The sequence below is a fragment of the Lepeophtheirus salmonis genome, chromosome 2, assembly GCF_016086655.4.
Source record: "Lepeophtheirus salmonis chromosome 2, UVic_Lsal_1.4, whole genome shotgun sequence".
Classification (NCBI taxonomy): domain Eukaryota; kingdom Metazoa; phylum Arthropoda; class Copepoda; order Siphonostomatoida; family Caligidae; genus Lepeophtheirus; species Lepeophtheirus salmonis.
This window is the reverse complement of record NC_052132.2, coordinates 23,193,720-23,215,257: the sequence shown is the minus strand read 5'-3', so window position 1 is coordinate 23,215,257 and position 21,538 is coordinate 23,193,720. Positions and strand designations below refer to the sequence as shown.

General features: G+C 28.7%; 1 protein-coding gene across 5 annotated transcripts; it reads left to right on the top strand.

Moving 5' to 3' along the window:
- Positions 1-11,254: 11,254 nt before the first annotated feature.
- Positions 11,255-21,426, top strand: LOC121113566 (osteopetrosis-associated transmembrane protein 1). Of its 5 annotated transcripts, none has more exons than XM_071886712.1 (5): positions 11,255-11,308; positions 19,961-20,028; positions 20,087-20,433; positions 20,499-20,716; positions 20,781-21,426. In XM_071886712.1, the coding sequence occupies exons 1-5, from the start codon at positions 11,270-11,272 to the stop codon at positions 21,228-21,230; spliced, it is 1,122 nt and encodes a 373-aa protein (XP_071742813.1). In that variant the 5' UTR covers positions 11,255-11,269; the 3' UTR covers positions 21,231-21,426. The 5 variants fall into 5 exon arrangements, with proteins under 5 accessions (XP_071742813.1, XP_040563303.1, XP_071742815.1 ...); XM_040707369.1 differs by lacking the exon at positions 11,255-11,308 and adding an exon at positions 16,379-16,432; XM_071886714.1 differs by lacking the exon at positions 11,255-11,308 and adding an exon at positions 17,154-18,914.
- Positions 21,427-21,538: the final 112 nt, after the last annotated feature.

The window sequence follows — 21,538 nt, the reverse complement described above, 5'->3', positions numbered from 1 at the left end:
AATTTAGATAAAAATTAATCCAGCATTCGCCATTTTGTTTGTAAAAATGGAATGAAAAAACATAAAAAAATTATGAAATAACACATAACGAAAAAAGTTTATAATTGAACAAATGATTGGAAAAGTGTCAATCTATCCAAGTGAAACAGAATTTTCTACCTGTTTTCAAATACACTCGAGGACGTTCCAATTACAAATTTCCCCGACTTGACCTCTTAAAGGACTTATTATAAAATATATTTGAAGCCTCATTTGCTAATCCCTTCATACCCATAAATTCTTTTTTCAATTGATAAGTTATCATCAACCCTTGTTTAACTCTATGTACATACATTGTTCACTCAGTTATTGAACAATAGTAGACAATTGATCTTTAAACATTTTTAACTCCTCCAAAATATCTCAATATATCTCTCCCTTCTTAGTAGTTCTTTGAGGGATGTGACAAGTTCAATTCTCTTTATTGTCAACATTGGAAGAAGTATACATACATATTTTGTCGTTAGACTCGAGTAGTTTGTGTGTTTTTGAATGAATTAATGTATGTACATTAGGGCGGTCAAAGTATGAAAAAAGTCAAAAACAAATTTATGTTGTCATTAAAAATAAAAGGAAAGCATTGCGTGGTTTTTTCTCTATAAAGCAACTTTGAACGAGAGTTTTAAAATTTTACAGAAAATATTTATAAAATCATTTACAAAAGTGACTCTATAGAGCAAAAAAAATAAAAAATCCGGGTATAGCACGCATCCTTTTGTTCTGTTTTTTTTTTTTTCCCAACATTTTCATAAAGAAAAGATGCTTTATGCTGCAGAAAATGACTTAAGAAATTGGCATCACTCATATTGTTTATAGATTTATAAATTGCCTATCAAAAATATATGATACAAAATAACGAATAATGCTTTATTCTAATATTTATTAACTAAATCAAGCATTTTCATTTTTTTTTTTTTCTAATCTATAACGAGATGTGTGACATAGAAATAACATCGTAGAAAAAAGGGACATTGAATTTGTCATTTTCCAAGTACATGACAACTTTTCCGCACTCGCTGTAAATACAATTAGAAAAAGTTAAGGAAACAACCGTCCTAATATCACTATTGCACATAATATATTCGTATCTCTCTATATATATATTCACCCTCCTCCATGTTTGATTTGGGAAACCACAACAAGTTTATTAGAGGAGGAAGCGCCTACTGCTGGCTCCTGAGTCCTCAATGTTCGCTCTCATGGGATTTGTAATAACAACAAGAATACAACTAATACAATATATAAATTTTAATAAATCTTTTACAATGTTGGTCGTCCAGAATGAAGGAAAAATAATAATACTATGTAACATGAATTAAAATCTATTCGCTAGATTATGTTCGCTCTGTATATTATACTCGTAGTACATATTATTAAGACTACTACGGGTGGAAAGAGTAACGAGATATTTGTAGATATAATATGTACAGTTGAGAGTGAGATCTTAATAAAGAGATAAAATCAGTGTTATATTTATCATTATTCGCCTCTTTGTATCCACTCCGGATTCAGTATGTGTGTATCTAGAGGATTATCTAACTGAGGTCCTTCTCATCTCTTTTGTATATAATTAGTTAATGCTCCTTATATACACTATATATACACCACAAATACCACCCCAGAAGATCATGAGGGGATTTGTGGCTAAAACATTGTGGATGCACCTGTTTCATGATATTATTCGAGATTGCAAGGCTTGATATGTTGACGGTGCGGCTATTTCGTAGGTAATTTCGCCGTGTTTTTACAAAATGATTATGACAAGTCGGAAGCTGTTGTTTAAGAAGGTACGAAGGGGTAATTATTAGTGTTGGGTTTCGGTCTGGAAATCCTAGCCCGTTATATTTTTTGTTGAACCGAACTAATTCGGTCCAACGGAAAAGCTTGGTAATGGACCACTGTCATATAAAAAATTCGGTCTAGATATGTCCAAAAGAAAAATTCGGTCTAGTTTGGTCCCAAAAAAAATCTGTCTAGACCAATTTCACATATAAATTGTTTATAACATGACATCATATGTTTTTTCAAGTACAGTGACGTTATACAAAGTTTAAACAGAAATAGCTCGGATTAATTTTGACGTCGCCCTCTTTTACATGTATTCAGTATTGGTTCTAGACTTTATCTTGTACTTTTGAGATTTTTTTGAAAAAAATGAATGACAGTTCAACCAAGAAAAAAATGCTATCCCATAATATATGTGACCGAAAAAAATATGTCCATGAAAGGAGACGGGAAAAAATCTGTTCATTCAGGGAGACCTAAATAATGAGTTTACAAAGTGAGACCGAAAAAAATCGGTCGAGGGTTTGGACCAAAAAATCGGTCTAGTAAAAATCAATTAAGACCGAACCAGAAAAAAAATTCGGTTCTGGACTGAGTCTCAACACTTCCAATTATCCATATAAGTCAATCATCAACTGTCTCTTTAGTATCGCAGGACTGTAAGAACTAGAGCAAACGTCCAGGACCCCCAAAAAAAAAAAAAAAAATCAATAACGTCGTTTTTTTTTATATATCTATATTTTTTTAGCCGAGGTACGCCAAAAAATTTATGTTAAGATGAAAAAATTTTACCGAAAAGAGGGTTAACTTTCTTTTTTTTGAGAGAGATTTCTTATCTTAAAAACGTCATTCGAGCAAATTATGCCGCAGAGCTAAAAAATTAATATTCAAAATTTTTTAAAGAATAGCTGTAGATTTTTAATTTAAATTTGAAATTTCATTTTTAAAATGTTCTTCAAAAATAATTAATTTTTGAATTTTTTTTAAATTTTTTGTGAATAGCCATGGATTTTAAATTAAATTAAAAAAATTCAGGGAAATAAAATATCGAAAAAAATTGAAATCTTCAGACGATTACCGATTTATCTATAATAGACAACATTCAGCCGACTAACCTGACTCATTCATATATCTGTCTGGCCCCTAGACAAATTTTATTTAGACTCATCGAAACATAGTTGTCCTACATAGTACAGTTTGGAACGCCTCGAAAGGGTTAACATGTATAATTTGTTGATATCAATCGAAAATAATTCGACAAAGATAGGGGCAACAGTAGAAGATGAGCTGGAGGGCCTGTAGTCCCACTCAAATTAAAGAATTTTTGCTACAAATATTTTTCGTCATTCGGGCAAATTATACAGAAGAGCAAATAATATAATTTTTTTTCCAAGAAATATAATTTTTTTTCCAAGAAATATAATTTTTTTTCCAAGAAATTTAATTTTTTGTAATTATCTACGGATTTTGGATTTTTTTTTCTGTAAATAGCTATGGATTTTGGAAATTTTTTCCTAAAAATTTAATATTTGATTATTTTTTTCTGTCCAAAATATTTTTGTGAATAGCTTTGAATTTTTGAAATTTTTTCCAAAAATTTAATTTTCTGTGAATGGCTATGGATTCTTGAAATTTTTTTCAAAATAATTTAATTCTTGGTTTTTGAGATAAAAAAATTCCGAAAACCAAGACTCCCCTCCCCCAAATATAATCTTGCAGACGCCCCTGGAAGAACGTCAATGTAATCCACATTTAATGTTGAGAAAAATCATTCTACTGTGATTTTTTGTTGACACCTACAAATTTAACAAATAATCTTTTAGGTGCAGATTTTGACAACGTAAATTCAATTTTATCAAAAAAATATTTATGTTTTGTGGACAAATTTGGCAACAAAATTTTAGTCCAAGGAGTTTAATATCCCCCCATACCCTTTTCCGTAGTCACAGGCTTGTCTTCTATGGTCTGGCCTTACATGAAACATGTTTTATGTATATTATTTAATATGTTATGTTCCTATGAATGACATGATTACATTAAAGTGATTTTACAAATCTAATTTGCATATATATATATATGTAGAGCGTACCACTTACGAACAATTTCATCATTGATAAAAAAATGAAGACATTGCAATTTAACATAAGGAGACAAGAGGCTCTTCTCAATTGGTTAATTTGTGACATATACATTCATACATATATCAATGTTGCTATATTCTTATTAAATAAAGATTTGAATTTTAGTATACATATTCATGTGCTTTTTTTTAATAGAGATTTATCCTAGTTAGGAGTCTTGATTACTTTAATTATAATCAGACTCCACTTCGTTTTGATTAATTTATTCCTTGATAATATTTGGATATAGAAATATAATATTATTATTTATTATTGTTTTTAATACAGGAATCCAATTAAAATTTACGTTGATGACATTCTACGATGGAGATGTCTAGTTGGTAATATATTCAATATACTCATTAATAGAAATCAAAAGAAGGATTCTTGTAAAAGTCTAAATAAATATGGAATAACCATTATTCCGTTTCAACTAAAACTTCTAAACAATTTTGAACTTTTATTATTGGTTTGCATAGAAAAGACATTCACATTTTCTTCTTGATCACGCTAATACAGTGTGTCCTTGCGAATCGCGAACGAATTTTCTCAAGCTCAATTTTATTAAGATTCTCTAAAAATACAAGTAAATATGAGTCTATATATCTTTAGTATACCTTATATAAACAATGAAATCGATTCTAGGCCTTAAAGGTCTTCTTCACGTATTCCTCCGACATCTCACCCCACTCCTTCTCCCCGGCAGCTTTTAGGGAATTCACATGGAAGGTGGCACTTGATTTCCTCTTGATCCCATAGTCAAGAGTTTTGAAGTCTGATAAAGGCAAAGATCACATTAATCAAGAGCTAGAAATTCGCCAAGTATTCTTCTCATCATTTTTGAGGATTTTGGCCTTCTGGCTTCCACTCAAGTATCTTGTTGTCGTCCTTCAGCTTTTTAACCTTGGGAATAAGATCCTTGGAGCTGGGGACGTCGTAGTTCGTTACATAATGAGATGTGATCTCCTCTGGCCTCATCCCCAGTCCATGGATCGACTCATAGTCCCTCTCCTCCTGCTCCACTAATATAATTTTCACATCGCTTCATTTAACAAAGTTATTTCTTTGTTATTAAAAGGTTTCCATAATTAAATTTCATCTTTCCGCTTTCGCTCTCTCCAATTTTGAGATAAAAAGAGGAAGCATGACTTGCAAGCAAACTTATACAGTGACCCAATACTTTTAACTGATAAAGCGAATGCAACAAAATATACAAATTACAACTTTTGACGCATGCCATCATATTTGCGTAAGAAATGCCTAATAATGACCAATTTGGACCCTAAATCCTTCTTTCTTTTTTTTTAATCAAAATGGTATAAGATGTCTCATACTTTGGCAAAATCCGTTTTAGCTCGAAATCGGAACACTCTAACATGGATTCACCACCCCCAACTGAAGGGAAATGGGGAGAGGAAGACACTAACAAGTTTGTTGTAGAGGAGTTGTTCAATGTGTATGTATGTATATATAATATTTATGTAGGGACTATATACACAAACAATAATATTGAGCGAATATTAATATGTATATTTATAAATTGATACCACTTATGAATCAATCAATGAAAAGAGCTCTAAAGCGGGGAGGGTGACACTTAAATCTGTTTATATATTGTACAAAGTAGGTTCATACTTATATACTGTTCTACTATAGAACTATAAGTTCATTTAAACACATACTACATTTTGCTGAATAAAGAATACTGATTCTATATTTACAGCAAAACTGATTTAAATATCATACATGCATCATGTTACATAAACATAAGGCTGTAGTGAAAAGGAATCCATTATTTTTCCAATAGATGACTTTATTAATGTGTATCTCCCGCACCTATTATAACAGAGCTGGATTCGGAAATTACTCGATCTCAAGAGAAAACTCGACTTTTTCTAAACATTAATCAAACACGCCTAAAATATTTTTTAATAAATTCTAATTGAGTTGACTCGTATTTATCAAAATTAGAAGCATTCATCAAATGATTAATCAAACTTTTAGTACCCAAAAGTACAATAAAAAACTCAACCCGCCTATCCTTTCTCATTAAATAAGTAAATACCACTGGAATCATAGGGCACATTGCATCCTCCTACTTTTGCAGAATTTTTATAGCTATCACAATTAAAACAATCCCTTTCTCTAAAACAATTCAAAGGTAATAATTTTCGAGAAAAAAAAAATCAATTTCCCCCTCGTTTAAAATTTTTTTTTTGTTCAAATTTAGTCTATTCTGAAAAATTTTAGCTCTAAAATTTAAAAAAAGTTTTTATCTTCTCGAAAAAATTATTTGTCTAATTTGGCACTTATTAAAAAGAACTATTGTTTAAAAAAAAACTGCATACACACATTATGACGTCACGGTCATCTCATTCCTCCCCCCCACTAACCCACTTGAAAATACATTCTGCCACCATTTGCAAGAGTAATTTTTGTATCATATATGTGAATCCGGTGTATCAAAAATCCTATGAGCATTTCTACAAGTATGTAGATTAACAAGATTTCCTATTATACTTTCATAAAAAAAAAGTATCGAAATACTAGTACCGATTTGGATATGGAACGCGAACGAAAATATTAGTATCGAAGAACTCTAATTTATATATAATTTATAAAGTTTGCTTGGAACTAAAAAAAAATACTCGTAATGAATCAATGAACAATAACTAAGAATATACACGACCCTTTAAAATTATGTACCAGAGTCAATTCCAGATTTTGAATTAATTATCAAGACACATAAGAAAATGATTTTAATAACAGAAAAAAAATTTATTAATATTTTTTAAGCATATTAATTATTATATATATTTATGCAACAATGGGAATTAACTAAACTACACTACTAAACATTCCTATCGTCCTATTAACTATAATATTGTAAATAGTGAAAGTGAAGAATGCAAATTTCCTCCTTAAAAAATGTTTATTTTTCAGCACTTCTTCTTGTAGCACCTATTTTAGCTATAGATATCATAAAAACACAACAGATCTTAGGTGATCAAGAGTTTTTTACTTTATTTTGGACCTACCCTTGATTTACTTATACGCCCTTCCACTTCGATTGATACAATTTAAGCATCAATATGCTAGGTGTATGTCTTGGTGTAAAATACTTTCGAAAAAAAGTTTCAATCTTAATTAAAACAAAAGGACAAAAAAGTGTGAGCTATACGCAGAACAGCAATATTTTATATTTCCTCATTAATTAGAATACACCTCTTAGGCAATAACTAAATAAAACTTTATAAGATTGTTATCTAATCATAAATAGTTATATCTTGCAAAATGCTCAAGAGCCCCACCATAGCCCCCCCCAAGATTTTGACTTGATTAATGTATTTTTAGATAAAAATACTATTTTCTTCAGTAAATTATTACATTTTGGAACTTCAACAGCAAGGTATACATTAAACATTGAGCAATATGCCACAAACTTTATATTTATTTATTATTTTAGCAAACAAAAAAAATATGAACTGTGGTTCTCCAACATTTTGGGGGAAAAAAACAATTTAACCCTTCAACGCTTACTAATGATATAAGTGATCAAAATTTACTTATATTACGAAATTAGAATCCTTGTTGATATATAAAAACAATTTTTTTTTTTTTTCAAATATTGGTCAAAATCGGAGAATTTTGATTTATTTTTTAATCAATATTGTACAATTTTTTGTTAAAAATTGAGATTTAAAAAAAATCAATAGAACTTTACATTATTTTTTTCATACCCAGTCCTACATTCATTTTGAAAAGTTTGATGTAAATAGTGTTCTTCAATGGGTGTTATTATCCATAAAACTGTTGTTATGCCAATGATCAAAGTCTAAATAACTGATTTTATTATTTGTTGAATAAATAAAAGTAACTATTTTTACACTATTAACGTATTCAATATTATCGTACTTTCATACTATGAGTCTGAAATGAAACATTTTATTTTTTAAATTGGTTCTGATATCTGTAAACATATGGAAAATTTTATTGATAATTTATAATTCTCAAGTTATGTGTAAATAATGCTGTCAATTTTACATTTATTTAAATAAAGTGGAATCCAGTTTTGCCACATATCACAAAAAAACTTAGTTTGCATGAATTGGGACCACCTGTCCGATCAAACAGCATATAACCAGTATTTATCCGTTTGACAGAACAATTTGCTGGTCCTACAGAGTGGTACAAGTGTTAATGTGTAAAAAGTGAATGACTTTCTAAATATATTATCCCTGAAATTATATTCATATTTTATTTCATGTACGTGGTTTTTGGACTTTTTCGATGAGGCAACAACACACTTGGAACACTGGAAGGTCATAAGTAAGAAATTTACATTATTTTCTGTTAAATGATTCATCAATTCTATATTGTTAATACATTTTTTAATACTCAACTCAAGGATCCCAAGACACATGTACCAAATATGAAACGGATGTATGACATTATTGGTTTGAGAAGAAGTTGAATGCACATCTACATAACTTATTTAATATAAAAGGATACTCAATGCATTAAATAACAGAAAATAGCAATGCAAATATTGGATCAAATATCAATTTTTTGAGCTTGTACGTATGTACAATACATCCACAGTACCCATGTTTGTCACTCTTGAATCATTTGCAATAAAATGTCACTCAATTTAAATAGACTGAATTATTTGATTTCTAAATATACATATATATATATAGATGCTATAAAGTAGAACATGTTTAGTTGAACCAATATAATATACTATAATAATATCATTAGATAGTGTTGAAATAATAAAATAAAAGAAGTTATTTTGTAGTTGACCAAAAATTTAAAATACAAATAAACAGTATTTTAAAAGAACTTAGTTTATTGCTATTAGTATTATTATCGCTATGAGCAAGTTATCGTATCACGTAACCTTTCCTCCAAAAAGAAACACACATACAAAAAAAAAGCCCCAAAGTCATTAGATAGTTTGCCAAGTACATAAATCATACCAACTGTTATTTATTTATCTTTTAAGTACTACCAAACTATCACTGTCATATTATTGAGAAGATGAAACATATATCATAATATTGTTTTAATATTCATTCTATACATATATATATATATATATTATAATATTAAAACCCTACATAGCTTTTAATTCAATAATTTTTATTATAATATTGGCTGGTAATGTTAATATAAAAGCGTAGCTATACATCTGTTTTTGTGAATATTTTTGCCAAAACTCTTCATAAAAAATATGAAATATACAAAGAAGGAAATTGTATTCCTTCTTTGTATAATATATATAATAATTTAAAAAGTAACAAGATTTGAGTAGTTTGTTATAAAAAAACTACCTTTAAAAATTAGAAAAAAAAAATAAAAAAAAGTGTTTTTTCCTTTTTTTTGTTCGTTATTGGTCGTCGTCGTGGTGTTGACTTCTCTCTTTAAAGGAAGCATTCTCGCCATTCTTTGGTGTATATTCTTTTAAAAAATGATTAATTTAATTAATATATATGGATTCAAATATAATTATGATATTTTTCATCACTAATGCTATTTTAAATTTAGAAAGTTCTTCTCTTTATTGATGTAATCCATTTTCTCCCCCAAAAAAAAAAAAATCATGAAACAGGCAGCTTATATTAACATCATACAATATGTCTCGCTCCCACCTTCTCTTTGATTTTCTTACAAGAATTTCAACTCTAATAATAACTTATTATTTCTTGTATTTTACAAAAAGAATTGATAGCTGACAACAAAATACATAAAAAAGGGGGGAGGAAAAGTTGGATACGGCATAATGAAACATGATAAAGGGACTTTGTTTTTAGTATCATAAGAAGCTAACAGGTGCGTTTCGATACTTTGTTTTAAGCCTTTAGCTATTTTTTCTTAGCAGAAACAAAGAATAAGTGACTCATTCAGCTTTTCCCCTATTCACTGTTACACAATAGTATACCTACTAACAGCGACGCCAATTTGGGAAGCATTAATGCCATTGATATATTAATTAGATAAAAAGGTGCCTCAAAAAAATCTTATGAAAATTTCATAAAGTGGCTTTAAAAATGAAAAAAAAAAAACTATTTAAAGAAACGGTGATACTTGAATAAAAATCGAATCTTTATAATTATTTTTGTGCTCTCTCTTTGTCCCTTCCTTTTTTTTAAACCAACAATGAGATATTTAAATTACTGTTGTGTACGTAATTTCTTATGGAATTAAAATATTTTGAATTATTTAGCGATTTTTATTTTGTGAGGACATTCTCCTATTGCATGATTACCAAAAAATAAACAAACACACAATGAATCAAAACTGCTTACTGCAACAAATGTATATGCGTAGCTTTCACAACTTGGCTATTCTTTAATGTTTATATTTATACAAGCTTACTCACAAACAAACAAAACAACTCCAGATACCTATCAGGATTGAAGAGAGTATTGTATGTAGGTATCCTTTTGTCTAGATTTATTCATATGAACGATTAACAAACAAACAATAAATAGAAACTTCTTTGTCTCCACTTCAAATTTATTTGGACATCATTATTATTTTGTCAATATTATTATTCAAACAAGAACAGTTTTTTTCCACCTCATTATTGTATTTTGTTGACGATGTCTTATATTTTGTATATATACTCATGTGTGAAAAAAAAAGATTTTAGATGGAGTAAATTAGCTCAATTCGAGAAACATCACGATTTCTGTACGTGATTTATATTGATATGTATTTAGTTGACAAAGGGAAAGAGATTGTTTGTATGAAAGCTTGGGGGGGTGACAAGGAAGACAGAAAGTCGACAAATAAGATATGATAAAAAATATTCAATGGAAAAAAATATTATAACAATCCTCATTGCCCAAAAAATACTACATTTTCACGGATAACACTTAGACTATTTTATTTTTTTTGCACATCTTTTCATTGAAGTATATTCATAATAGGTTTAAAAAAAAGTATTCCATTATTTTTCCAATAGATGGCTTTAGGAATGTGTATTTCCCCTGGTTTATGTGCAATCGGTTTAATCGCATGGTGTTAGAAAGATAAGATTTGTACTTAAAAACTTATAAGATAGCTTTATAATTATTTGATTCAGTGTTATTTGAGTGCGTGTCAAAGATGGACACCAAAAAAGAGAAAATACGCCATATTTTAGAGCTTTACTTCAATAACGATGAAAACACAAGCCAAGTGGCTGAAAATGTGAATAGTGTTTATGGTCCAGTTACTATAACAGGCAATCACGCACAATTTTGGTTTCTTCGATTCTGTTAGTTAATTTTGATATCAAAGATTTATTACACTCTGGAAGGACAATTGTGAAAAATATGGATAAAATAATGGAAATCGTCGAGTTCGACCAAGATGTAAGCACTTTCTTGATTGCCAAGGAGTATAAACAAAATGACAACACATGTTACTTTTTAAAGCTAAATTTGCTTTTATTAAACCTGTTTTTATCCATTCAAAAATTTCAAATCTGTCATTTTCTCTCTACCAAACAACAAACGTTTTAAATCACAGAAGCTCTTTAATCCTTATTTTCTAGAAGAAAATTGTTCAGGCTTGAAGATTATATGTCAAGTTCTTAAAAATAAGGTTTTTACGTGTACAGTGAGTGCTCATGTACCATAGATATGTATACTCACCTAAATTTGGTCTAATTTACCAGCAACTATAAAATCTTTATTCAATAAATGTTCTCAGTGTAACAAGAACTCATTCTAATTATAATAATAAACGCTGAAAATACTGTATTTGGCGGGATGAAGCGGAAATATCGATAGCTGACAACAAAATAGAATATGTACACTTGTGTTTGTAAGGTAACACGGGTATGGGTATCAATTTTTGTAACAGAACCGGTAAAAAAATAGTGATGTCGTGAAAACACCAATTCAGACCTAGAACTTCAAAAATTAGTCGTTAGAAGCGTTTTATATGTCCTCCAACAAATGTGAAACGCTGTTTTGGTGGAGATAAATATATCAGGGATCCTGTACTTTTCATATTGAGGGTTCGATTTCCAAAAGACTTGCGCCATTGAAAATTAGTTGTCTTTCTAAAAACAACCCTGATGTAAAAATGTAAAATTAGGCCAACGAACCAGTACCATGTTCATCCATATTCAAACTCCCGTCCTCACTCCAAGGGACTTCTAATTCGATACATTGCAAATTGCTTTCACGATTATTTTTGGGCCACCAGAAATTATTCATAGTTATTCTTTATAGGAAAATTGCTCTCGTTAATCGGTCATAATCAAGGAGAAAAAGAAGAGATAATCGTTACATACACTTTTTGATTAATTCATGAATACATACAATACATATTATCTAAAATTATACTTATGAATATTGTGTAATAAAAATCAAATAACATACCAATATATATGCATCTAAAAAAATTACCTAGATGAGAAGTCCATTTTTTATTTACTTAATAAATATTCACGTTTAGAAATTCGCGAAGATAATTGCAAAAAATGTGCTAACCCTTGCAAAAAAATTGTAAATAGTATTTATTGGAGTTGTAAAGAAGAACACAAACCTACCAATATTTTTACCGTATTTTGCAAAAACAATTAATTTATGAGGAATAATATTGTCAAAGAAAATAAGCCTCGACAACAGGATCATTTTTGCAAATATTACAAAAATGATGAAATAAAATCTTCGGAAATTCTAAATAAAAACTTTCTAAAATTTGAGTAAGAAAATTTCATGCCCAAAATTTTCGGGGGTTGTGGCATTTCTTTTTGAAAAAATGGAAAATTGACTTTTGAAGAAAAAATGATAAAAAAGATAAAAAATTGAAACATTATTCAGAAAATGACTAATATTGCAGTTAAGGATCAGTTTTTAAGAGTCAAATTTATGTGCAAACGAACCTCCAGACAAATTTTTACAAAATTTATTTTCTTTACTAATTCAATATTTCATTGAAAGTTCATTTTTTGTACCTGAAATAAACGAAATTGCAATTTTCAACGATTTCTTTTTGGGTCCATAACTCTTTTTTATTTTGAATAAATGTAGAAAATGTAATATTTCGTATAGTTTTTTTTTTTTTTTTTTTTAAATACTAGTCACTTTTTAATTTATAACTCAACCCCCTATCTAGTCTCCTTGAGCTGCAAAAAACGGTTTTTGTATTTTAGGTATAGCACTCTCTTAGGTTCAACGGTGTGGGCACGCATAAAGGACATACACACACACACAAACAAACAATCTCTCTTTTATATATATACATAAAAATGGGTTAAATCAGGAAAAAAAATTTCATATCAAGTCTGATTCTACAGAGTTTATGATTTTATTAATTCTTTTTACATTTTCAAAAGGTTTACTCATAAAAATACAAAAATATTTTTGAAAACGTATAGTTGATTTCAAAGATGGATATAAATTTTGCACATTGAATCTATTCGTTTTGAGTAAAAACAATGTTAACATCAAAAATCATTATGTTTTTTTTCTGAGTAATACAGAAAGTTTTGGTTTGATTGAAATTATTTTAAGGCTATCGAGGTTGTGTGCCGAATATAATAATAGTTCCGTGGAAATAAATCAAATTAAGATTTACAAGGAAGTACATAAATTCAAATTTTAAAGTGGTAAACTATTAAACGCCATTACTATCACCATAGATAAAACAAACAAGGCATAGAAGCTTAATATAATATTTTTCTAGCCTTTCCTAGCTTTCCCTTTTCTTTCTATAACTTAACACACTTACTACAGGGACGTCCAAAGGATTTTTTGGAAAAAATATCAAACTTAAAATTTTTTACTCCTATTTCCGATGATTATTTTTTCTTATTAAGTGGCATTTTTTTATTTGCCATACAAAAATTCCCTAATTTAGAAGGTATACAGCACCTCTAACAGCGGATGCTCCTGTACTCCCTTGAATGTGCTTTAAATGGATAAGTTAATGTATTATCTTTAAGAACTATTTCATTTTTTTAAATTTTCATATTTAGTTGTGGTTGTATTACTCCGGGACCCTGGGATGTAGAACCGGTCATCCGGGTTTTTTTAAACTGAAAGTATGTTATGTTCATAAAAATACACTAAAGATAAGTCTTATATCATTTATTTAAAAAAATATTTTCTATTTGTATTGTTTTTACAATATTTTTCACTCATTTATCCTTGCTTATTTGTTTCAAATATTTATCAACTTTATTTTGGATCTCAATTCTCGAAGAAATTTGAAAGTTTATCCATATTTCGATGAATGTCTATAATTTATTTTTTGTTATGTTGGCTAAGACGACTAATTCCATGGGCACAAATATCATAGAACCAACATCGATTAATCTTTACTCAAAAGAATTGGTATCAAACTTAAAACTATTCGAATAAGTAATTATATAAGTCAAAATTCTAATGATAATGCTTAAAAACATTGAAAATTCAGACTGTTGAAAAGAATTTCTCGGATCCATCATATTGGAAAAATTGGAAAACAACACCATTATTCTTAAAACTTAATCCTGTAGAATAAATATTTGAGTTATGACAATTTGGTATCAATATAAAAAATTAACAATATATGCATAGCCACAAGATAGCAAAGATATATTGAGTCTTGTAAACAAACAATCAATTAAGCATGTTAACACTATAGAGTCTCTATGGTTCGTACCCTCTGGTATATTTATGCGTTCATAAAATGACTATAAAAGAATCAAATTAAAATGAAAAGTTAAATTTAATTACCTCAAACAACGATAAACATCTTTAAAATAACGAGTATGATTCAATCTTCATGAGAAAAAGAACGCCATGCTATAATATGTTAAGAGTCGGCAATGACGTTCTGTATCAGAAAGGTCAACTATTCTCTTTTCCAAGTACAAGTTTTCTTTTTAACTCGGGCAGGATTTGATAAAATCATTATAATACCAGAGGTTAACAATAAAAAAATATTTTGCTAAATACTAAATGTATTCAAAATTTATTTAGAGTACAAATAAAAGACCTTTTTATAAATAAAAAAATTGAAATATAATCACCCTAATCTAAGCCCTTTTGATAAACTTATGGTTTATGAAACAAAAATCTACAAAAAGAAAAAAACTTTTTGAGTATAAGTGAGTAAAGTAAATTTTTAGGCTCTTTTTTCATAAAATTTGAGATTTTGAATCTTGCTTGCATATTTTAGAAATGTTTAGGTCAATAATTTTGCGTACCGTTTTTGACAGTGGAGAGACAAATAAATTATTTTATTCTATTATATAATTACTTTAAATTCTTAAAAAGTGAGGTGGCAATAGCCTTCAATGTTCAAACATTTATATATTCCTTTAAAATCTTTTTGAACGACCAAATTATAGAATGATTAAGTTTGATTGAATACGAGTATTGAAAATTATATTTTCATTGTGTTATAAGTTTTAAAAACAATATAATGATATCTGTAAAAATGACAAAACACTACGAAGAACGATGTCATAAATTAGGATATTCATAAAATAACTCATAGATTTTTCCTTTGTGAGTGAATTAAAGCTTTAAACCAAGTAACGAAACAAGGGCCCACGCAATCAATAGCTGAAAAATTTATTGGTACAAAGTTACTTATTTTTCTCTAGAGGTACTGTTTAGTTATTATTTGGAGATATAATAAGGAGTTATTATCGATGTTATCTAATTTTACTTTTTAGAAGATGCTCATTGGAAGTCCGAAAGACAGACTTAGCTTAACTAGAGAAGATTTTATAATATGGAGTTTTTTTAACCCAATAATTTGTTTATTCTAGTTTACAGATTATGATATGTATTGAGCGTTATTTTTCATATATAATTAATGTAAAAATATATGCTTTTTATATTAAACTGTGGAGTCAAAGTCCCCACCTCTGACAATATTTGACCCTTCTATTTAAATTATACATTTATTATTATAATAATAATCAATAAATCATAAATGTATAATTGGAAACTCCGGCCTCTTCTCTTTGGTGGGAAATTTAAAAAAGGAAAAATCAAAGAATAAAATTATTTATTTTATTGCCCACAGTAATTTTAGAGTTTGAGCAAGGCGTGCTTCATCAATCACTTTCTTTATTACATCCAATGAATACTAGAACAGTTTTTAGTATTCCTTGTTACATTCCAGCCTACGTCAGTAGTAAGAAAAATGACAGATTTACGTCATATGAAAAGCAACATCTTGCGAAAAAAGTGTTAAAACGCTGCACCATTATATCTCCTTAGGATCACGCTTGCGTTTTGCTACTTGGTTTAAAGCTTTAGAGTGAATAAACACAATATTTAACACTGAAAGATACGTTACAATAGCAACTTGAAGAATAATGCATTCCTTATTGTACAATTCTTAGAATTAAAAATAAACTAAACACAACAATAAGTCCAATAAATAAGACTAATCATAATTAAATGACTAAAAATAAGCTTGATTGTGTAATTTACACACTTAAAATGAACGGGGGAAGAATAACATCTAATTTAAGATACAAGGTCAGTGAATTAATTAAAATTTCTTAGATATCGAATGACCTTTTTTTGTGAGCAATAAAATATAATTAGTAAATTATAATAATTATCCATCATATTAAAATAGTAATGATTTTTTTAAAATTCAATCTGTTCCCTGCCCTTGAATTTGAAAAACCATCGAAGTAAAAAGCCTGGAATTTCAATCAACTCACTATTTTTGCAAAAATACGTCTCCATAATCAATAAATATTCAATGAATTTTCATTAATTAATTAATTATTGAGATGATATTTACTAATCAATTTACCTATCTACTATTCAAAAAGATTCCAGGTGTAAGTTATATGTCATTCATATAGCAAACAAAAAACAAAACTGTCAAATAGAAATCTACACCTTTGAAAATTTAAACATCATTGGGTGAATTATCATTTTTAACTTTGACCATTAAACATACATTCATAACTAATTAAATCTAAATGTAACCCCTTACATAATTAACTATTTGTTATTCATAATTACTTCACAATGTATGCTTACTACAAATGGCTTCAAAAAGGGACTACAATGCACTTCTGTAGGATTAAACTCATAGACAAGGTCATTTTTTTCTATTGCATTCTTCTAGGTGTAAAAATTTGCGTGTAATATATGCTGTAGAGAAAAGGTAAGAAAGCATTTTTTTGAAATTTTGATATCTTGCCAAAAGATGTAGAGTTGACTACATTCATGTTTTTATGGGGAAAAAATACTCACAATATTCAATTGTGAGTATAGAACCTCGTGAAAATGAACATATCAGACACTAAAATAATTGTTGACGATATTTTATGTGACATCCTAAGCTTCACCCCATACAATGATCTGAGAATCGAGAAGGAGATGGAGGCTTCTTCATCATCACTTGAGGAAGAAAAAATGGTGGATGCACTAAACAATAAGCTTATTAAGGCATATTCTCACGCCGAACTCCTCAAAAGCGATCTTGAATGTCAAATGAGTATTTCATCCATAAAGTTAAAACAACTAGAATTGGAGAATACCGACTTAAAAACAGACTATGAGCAACTCTTAAGAGAATCCGCACTTCAGAGAAATACATTCCAAAAGACATTACGCACACTGAAGCATTCTCTTGACAAAAAAGGATATTGAAATTGGTCATTTAAACGAATCCAATTCGATTTTAAGGTCAGAAATCATGGAAAATGCTGGGAATTTTATTCGTGAAAGAGAAAAATGTGAGAAACTTCGAGAAGAGGAGTCTATCATTGCACAGAGCTTACTCGAAAACAAGAATCATTCCCTTCAAAGCCTGCAGATTCAGCTTGATAATTTAAAATCAAAATACGAAAAGAAAACCAAAAAGATTAAGAAATCTCACAAGGTTTTAATGAAACTCAAGAAGGAACTAGAAGAAAAAAATTACGTTGATGAAAAAACACAAATGTTTCGTAGACTTTTAGAGCAAATTGATAGCATTGACTAGAAATATATATGCAAATGCATTAAATATATTTAATATATTAAAACATAATTTAATATAGATTGCTCAATTTATTCTTAGATAATATATATCGTAATTCTTTTTGAATATTTGTCCAAATTCAAGACAATTGTGAAGATTCGCAATTTAAATGTCCTGTTATAAATATTAAAAAGTAAATAATTATTCGTTATTTTGCATAAAATCATTTTGATAGACATTTATCTAAACTATAACAAATATTTAAAAAAAAGGGTTTTTCTAAAGTTAGACTATAGCGTAAAAAAGATATAATAACGTTAGGAAATTTTAAACATACACTTGGTCCAATGACTACCTGTGTTAAGCATGTCACTGCAGTAAGCATATCCAGTTTACACATTTAGAATTGTTACAAAATAGGGAACCATTTTAAGAAGCCATCTGCACTAAGCGGTCTTAATTTAATTTTCCTTTGCCTGACCACTCAATACAAGTTTTGACTTTATTCTGATTGTTTCTTTCTGAACGCGGATCAACCAAATTTCCTTACGTTATTCATTCTTTTTGTTCCCTGGAATGAAGTTAATTAATAACTATATAAATATTTTTTATAGGTGGGAAAATAGTTTATAAAAAGGATTTGATAGAAAATAACGAATAATGCTTTGTTTTAATCTTTATTGACTAAAGGAATAACCTATTACCAATTTGCAAACTTTGATGAAGATGTGCAACATAAAGAATAATTAAATTTTAAATAGGTTATTTTCTTACAACATGACAACTTTTCCTCAATGGTCGTTATTGAAATCCGGAAAAGTTGAAATAAAAATCGCTCTAGCGGCACTTCTTAATATTTCACTTAAATGTTGCAATAAAAAAAAATTAAAACAAAAAAGAAATTAAGATGGCTGATGTTATAATTAAAAAAGACGCTATTCGACGAACAAATCATCACTCTTACATTTTATTTGTGCAAGATACCACTTGTACACTACATAATCATTGCAATTAGTAGCATCAATTAAGGATCAAGTATGTTCCAATGTACGTTATACAAAATAATTACGAAGTAAGGTTGAGTAGAATAAGTCAAATGCTCCGTAGTCTTTTTATAATTAGATATTTAAGTATTTTGATAAGACATTTTCCACATAATCATATAACATAATTTAGTTACATATCCAGAAGAACATTTTATTAACTTACATTTTGCATGGAGACCTATAAATAGTAGACATTAACTTAGTCTACTTTATTAATTTCATATTTTATTAAAAGCGTAACTATAGATTATAGCCTATAGGTTACAGGCAGAGTCGGTGATACAATTTTTCTAGGAATATTTTTTTCCAAAATTTTCCGACTAAAATCTATTTTTTTCGTACATTTCCTTTTCCTGACTCTGTTATTAGGCGATTTAAAAAAAAGATTAAATACGAAAAGAAAACCAAAAAGATTAAAAAATCTCACTAGGTTTCAATGAAACTTAAGAAGGAACTAGAAGAAAAAAATTGCGTTGATGAAAAAATTTCAATTAAAAAAACACTTTATAGTTTATAATTTGGTTTATTACGGTTTTTTATCATAAAGTAATGTTTATTTTATTTTTTTAATAAATTTTTTGGATATTTAGTTCAATGTCAGTTTTTCAGATAGAAAGTAATATTTCCAAATATTACTTTCCCTGAAAAAAGTATATCTTTTTTTTCCAATGGCTTTTATTTCTATTTTTTAAATTCATTAGTTAAATAAAGCAAAAATCCCGAGTCACATTCTATTTTTTTTTACTATGATACTCCCAAGTTATGTTATCGGTTTTTTATTAACCAAAACTAAAACATGACGTCATTTTCGTCAAAATACTTGATTGCGTCATATTACTTTTCTTCTGTAATATTGTGAATTGACGTCTAGCCATTAATAAGCGTAATAACAAAGAGAGGAAGGACGCACAAATAATATCGTATTGGTGATATTTAATTGATAATTAAGTGCTGTGTTTTACTCATTGTAATTTTGTGGTTGACACTGGAGTGTGATATGATATGTTCCTTGTTTTATTTATTCCATTTGTTTAGAAGTCATTGGACTCTGTTACTGTACGATACTCCCATCTAGAGAACCACATGAAAATGGGTCCTTTGACGTAAGTTAATTTAATAAAAATCCAAACCAATATCACTATATCATTTACTTCATTTCAGATTGCTCATTTTCACATCCATGCTCGTTCAGAAGAGTGATTCCTTTAATCTAACAGCTCCAGTCCCTATTCCAGAAGGGGATTGTAAAATGCTAGAGTTTGAATTCGTTAATGAATACAATTTTATGTCCACTTGTTATATAGCAAATGCACCAACAGGAGATTACTGCCTAAAATGTAAAACCAATCTTCAAGGGTTAGAAAAGGTTTATCATAAATTAAAACACACTATTCAAACACATACAAATGCCTCTTGCTTTGATGTTCTTTGCCGACAAAATGATATTGGTATAGTGTGCTCAGATTTCAAGTATATTCAGCATCTCTGGTCGATCTCAAAATGTGATTGTACGGAATTCTAAATTTAATGAAGAAAAGAAACAGATTTGATTTACTAATTTTTATTTTTATAGATTGTTATATCAACAATAGTATGTCCTCTGACAAACCCAAACCGGACGTCAGTGTGTATATCTCCTTGGTCCAAAATGTCACAAATTGCTTTAAAAGTGTAGAAAATGTGTGTCAAAACTGTAAGATGATGTATCGTGAGTTATCTAAATTATTTTTTCATGAGTGGTACGCCTGGTCCAAGGATGGGAGCTACCAATGTCGAGATATCTATGATAAGGTATGTTTATAAAGAATATTCCACCTGTACAACTTAATAATTATCTTCCCCTTTCGTATTTCAGTACAACATGACCATGCGGGAATGGAAGGAGGTCTATGGTTGCATTCGAGAGTCGGCAGACTCCTACACTTATCCCTATGTCCTACTTTTTTCGTATATAGTCATCTTATATTTTTCATTTTACTTCCTTGTGATTTTTATCTTACCACGACAAAAGTATTTTAATATGCAAGACATAAAGACTCGAACCGGAGTTCTACCATTAAATGAAGCAATAAGAGAACCCCGACCACAAGAAAACGTTCATGAACTCCTTTCTCATTTATCAATAGAGGAGATAAATCAAGAAGTCGCATGCCCATGTTTCAAAACGTTTACCAAATTTGTCAAAGAATATCGCGACGCAAGAGAGGATTATCGTCGACATGATCCTCCAGATAATAGAGTCGTGGCGGCAATACATAAGAAGTATTTGCAAGAAATCCATAACTCACCAAATTTTCGATTTTAAGAAGAGATAATATATACATTTTTTTATAAATTAATCTTACGTCAAGTTACGTTTTATTTAATTCAACTCTATTATAGCTTGAGCATACAATAGGTCAATATATAGATATATTATTAATAAATTTGAGAAACTTTAAGTATATAAAAAGAAATAATAATAATTATATAATGCGATAGGAAATAAAAAATGACACGCATGTTTTTTAAGTATTCTTTTTAAACTGATATAACATAAAAGAAACTATTATTTCGTATAAACTGAAACGTGATGTACAAATTTTTATTCCTCGAGGAATCAAGTAGTATATA